The sequence below is a fragment of the Orycteropus afer genome, unplaced genomic scaffold (assembly GCF_000298275.1).
Source record: "Orycteropus afer afer isolate SDZICR_OR568_19922 unplaced genomic scaffold, OryAfe1.0 scaffold00032, whole genome shotgun sequence".
NCBI lineage: Eukaryota > Metazoa > Chordata > Mammalia > Tubulidentata > Orycteropodidae > Orycteropus > Orycteropus afer.
Window position 1 is genome coordinate 6,034,437 of NW_006921619.1, and position 3,824 is coordinate 6,038,260.

The 3,824-nt window shown below is 45.9% G+C and overlaps 1 protein-coding gene across 1 annotated transcript in view; it reads right to left on the minus strand.

The window, feature by feature from the left end:
* The window catches only part of ABCC5 (ATP binding cassette subfamily C member 5), a 93,624-nt gene that overhangs the window by 41,611 nt on the left and 48,189 nt on the right, over window positions 1-3,824 (minus strand). Inside the window, 4 exon segments of the mRNA XM_042780293.1 lie at window positions 26-169; window positions 997-1,200; window positions 2,869-2,941; window positions 3,064-3,188. Coding sequence (XP_042636227.1) covers window positions 26-169; window positions 997-1,200; window positions 2,869-2,941; window positions 3,064-3,188 — 546 coding nt within the window.

The window sequence follows — 3,824 nt, forward strand, 5'->3', positions numbered from 1 at the left end:
AAAAAAAAAAAAAAAAAAATCTTACCTCAACTGGGGGTGTCTCTCCCAGCAACAGGTTATTAAGAATGGTGGCATAGTCACCATTTAAATTCATCAGTTCCTCATGGGTACCCCTTTCGGTGATACAGCCCTCTTTCATGAAGATCACTTCATCACAATCCACCAGGTACTAGAGATAAAGGCAGGGACAACATTGTGTTATTGGTATTTGCGTAGATATATTCAAATACCCACATCTCGGTTAGTTCAGTGGTTCTCAGCTGGGGTGATTTAGCCTCCCGAAGATATCTGTCAAAATCTGGAGACATTCTTGTTTATCACAACTCGGAAGTGGGTACTATTTGCCAGTAATGCTGTTTACCATTCTAAAATGCACAGGACAGCCCCTAGACAAAAAATTATCCAGCCCAAAATGGCAGTAGTGCTCAGACTGAGACAGCTGACTGTAGTTCATTGTGCCTGGGATGTTGGTTCCAAGAGCAGTTTCTCCACAGTTTTGGCATGAATCTGCTGATGAAGCCACACAGGCCTTGCAACAAAAGTCACATCCTTTCACTGCACTCAGAAGTGCACATAATTAAAAACTTTCTGTGGTGGAATTGGGGGTTAACTCCCCCAAACTTGACAACATCTGCAAACAGATGGCAACCTCCTTGAGCTGTTTCTCCAGAGTGGAATGATAGAGGGAAGAAGAGTTTGTTTTCTCAAAACAGTTCCCACTTGCATAGAGATACAATCCAGTGCTTTCCAAATTACTTCATACCCGAACTCCATTTTCAGCCTATTCCTCTTAGCCCTTTTACTTGCTGATTTATATGCAGAAGCTGCCCGGCTCCAAGAATCTCTGGTTCAGGTGGCCATCTGGCACAATGACATAGGAGCCAGGAAAGGATGTGCTAAGGATATGAAACTCTTGAATCCAGGAATCTCTAGGACCACCTCCTTCTTTCTGACTTCCCCAGGCACAGGAGACAGCCTGGAGAAGAAAGGCCATACCTGTAACTGGTGGGTAACAAATAGCACAGTCTTGGACTTGAGGTGCTTCCGGATAGCACTGTTGAAGATGTGGTTGCCCACGTGGGCATCTAAGGCACTGAGGGGGTCATCCAGGATGTAGATGTTCCTGTCGCTATATAAGGCCCGGGCAAGGCTGATTCTCTGGCGCTGCCCACCACTCAGGTTGGCTCCTCGCTCACCAATCTACAGGAGCCCAGAAAGCATGATGAAGCTGCCAGCTCATGTCCACAACAGTGCTTAGTAGCCACACCAGTCAGTTGTCCCCCGTCCTCCCCCTCCCCTATCAAAGTAGGTTCTTTCTCTTCAATTCCCAGCCTGGAATAATCTGCCACTATGATCCTTCCAGGGCCTATTCTAGAACTGTGGAACCCCTCCAGACTCCCTTCCCCTGCCCATCTGGTTACCAATCAAGCCTGCATCTGTCCTTGCCAGCAACCCTTGGTGCCTCCCTTCAATCCATTCTCCACGCAGCAGAAAGACCTTTCCAAAACACAGAGCTGGCCATGTGCTACATGCTACCCTTGCTTAAGATTCTTCAAGAGTCCTTTATCCCCTAAAGGATGGAACCTAAACACCCAAACATGGCAAAGAAATCAGGCCCCTTACCACTTGGCCTCTGCAGTAGTTCTCGGCCTCCACTGCACAAACCCCCTCCACACCCTACGATCTAAGTCATGTAAAATTGTACGTGTATTATGCAGCACATACAACTACCTGTCTTGCCATTTTCTGTCCTGTGTCTGCTCAGTTCTGACATCATCCTCCTCCTCTGTGAACCTTCCCCCAACCTCTTCTCTACTAACACTCAAAAGACAAGGGCCTCCTATTCATCCCATTATTTTGTGTCTATTTGTCTGGGTGTCTCCTTCTCTTCGCTGTAACCCCCTTCAGGGTGTATATTACTGTCCTATTGCTTATATTCCCAGGCCCAAGCAGTTTCTGGCATGTAATAAACACCTGATGTTTACTAAATGAAAGCATAAATCAATTGTCAAATGGTAACTGGTTCTGCATTCTAAAAAAATTTTGTCCTGAAAAAAAAAACATTCAATTATTCAGAGATTTTCAAACTTTATGTGCATGAAAATTTTCCCCAGGGCTTGTTAAAACAGACTGCTGCTTCCTCCTTTGCCCCCAGAATTTCTGACTCAGTCTGCCTGGGACAGGGCCTAAGAATCTGCATATCTAACAAGTTCCCAGGTGATGCTGATGCTGTTGATCTGGGGAGCACAATTTGAGAACTTCTCAACTAATTAAACCATTCAGTAAATTTGGTTTGAGGGATTTAACTGACTTTTAGCTCTGCCAGCTCCAGAGAGCCCTCAGGCAGCTCCTGGGAGACAAGTTTCAACACTGAAGAACAATAACTAGCTAAAAGACATGCCTCTGGACCTGCTGCAGGGCAGAGAACCAAAGAGAAAGATGGCTTTGTTCTAAGGCTTCTTTCTTTCTCATGAAAGAGGCCTTCCTATGGACCATATGTGAGCAAGGAGGCCAGCAGGATGAAATTCAGGGAAGTCGCTCAACATGCACATGCTTAACTCTGTGGTTTGGAAAATGAATAGAGTGAAAAAATACTAACTCTGAGTCAACAATGGGATTTCATTTAAAATCCACATGCCATATAAAATACTTACATGCACAAAACAGGTAGTGATAATATTCTTGCTCTCAGGCACAGATGCTTTCCTAACATAAAGTCCCAATGAAAGCAAAACTCCCTGTGTGGATTCTTCTTCAAAGCATTTAACATGTTTCTAGGAGGGACTCAGGCACAGCCCTACCACCAGTCTCCCAGGACCTTCTCTGCTAAATGCATTGCCCCACCAGTGAGCGGCAGAAGACCTGTACCTCCGTCAGGTCGCTGTTGGGAAGAATGGCCAGGTCAGGTCTCAGGCAGCAGCTGTTCAGCACAGTGTTGTATCTGAAGGACACAAAGAGACTCAACGTCAGGAACACGGTTGGAGTACAACCTGCTGGACTTGGGCTGCCTTGTATCTCACGTGACCCAGACGGGAAGCATGACAGAAACCAAACACTCCTTGCCTTTCTTCATCAAACTCCTTCCCAAAGAGGATGTTGTCTCTCAGAGTGGCATTGAGGATCCAGGCCTGCTGGGCCACATAAGCGAAGGTTCCACTGACTGCAATGCTGCCTTCTAGAAGTGTCATCTAGGGAGACAGACACCACCCAATGGCATCATAACTCACAAACATCACCCTAAGCCAACAGAACACCCCACATTACACAAGGAGTCTAGAATTTTGGTAATTTCCTTAGATACTTTTGGTATCCAAATCCTGACCCTATCTTTGTTGCAAAGAGCTACCACAGCTACAGAGAAAATCAAAGTTCTCCTTGCTCATGTGTAGTGGGGGCCCAGCACAACCTATGACATGAATGGAGAAATACTTTGTTCAGCAGCTCATTTGTTCCTTGACGTCCTTTCTTCCTAATGGCACACTGTTTTAACTAAAGAAAGCACGAACAAGAAGATCCTTTCAGAATTCCCCTAGAGAGGCTGTGGTAAGGATTTAGAGCTAGTAACTGCCTAAAGATGAGGGCAGGCCAACTCATCTACAGAATTAATACAGCCTATTGGCTAAACCAGCTGCTTCTGCAAGATAAGCACCAAAAGGGGAGAAGGGGGAAGCCAGGTTAGACATCAACTAGTATTATACAGTGGGAGCTCTGGTAGCATAGTGCCTAAGGCACTTGACTGCTAACCAGAAGGCTGGTGGTTCAAACCCACCAGCCACTCCTCGGAAGGAAGGTTGGTCAATCTACTTCTGTAGTGATACTGCCTC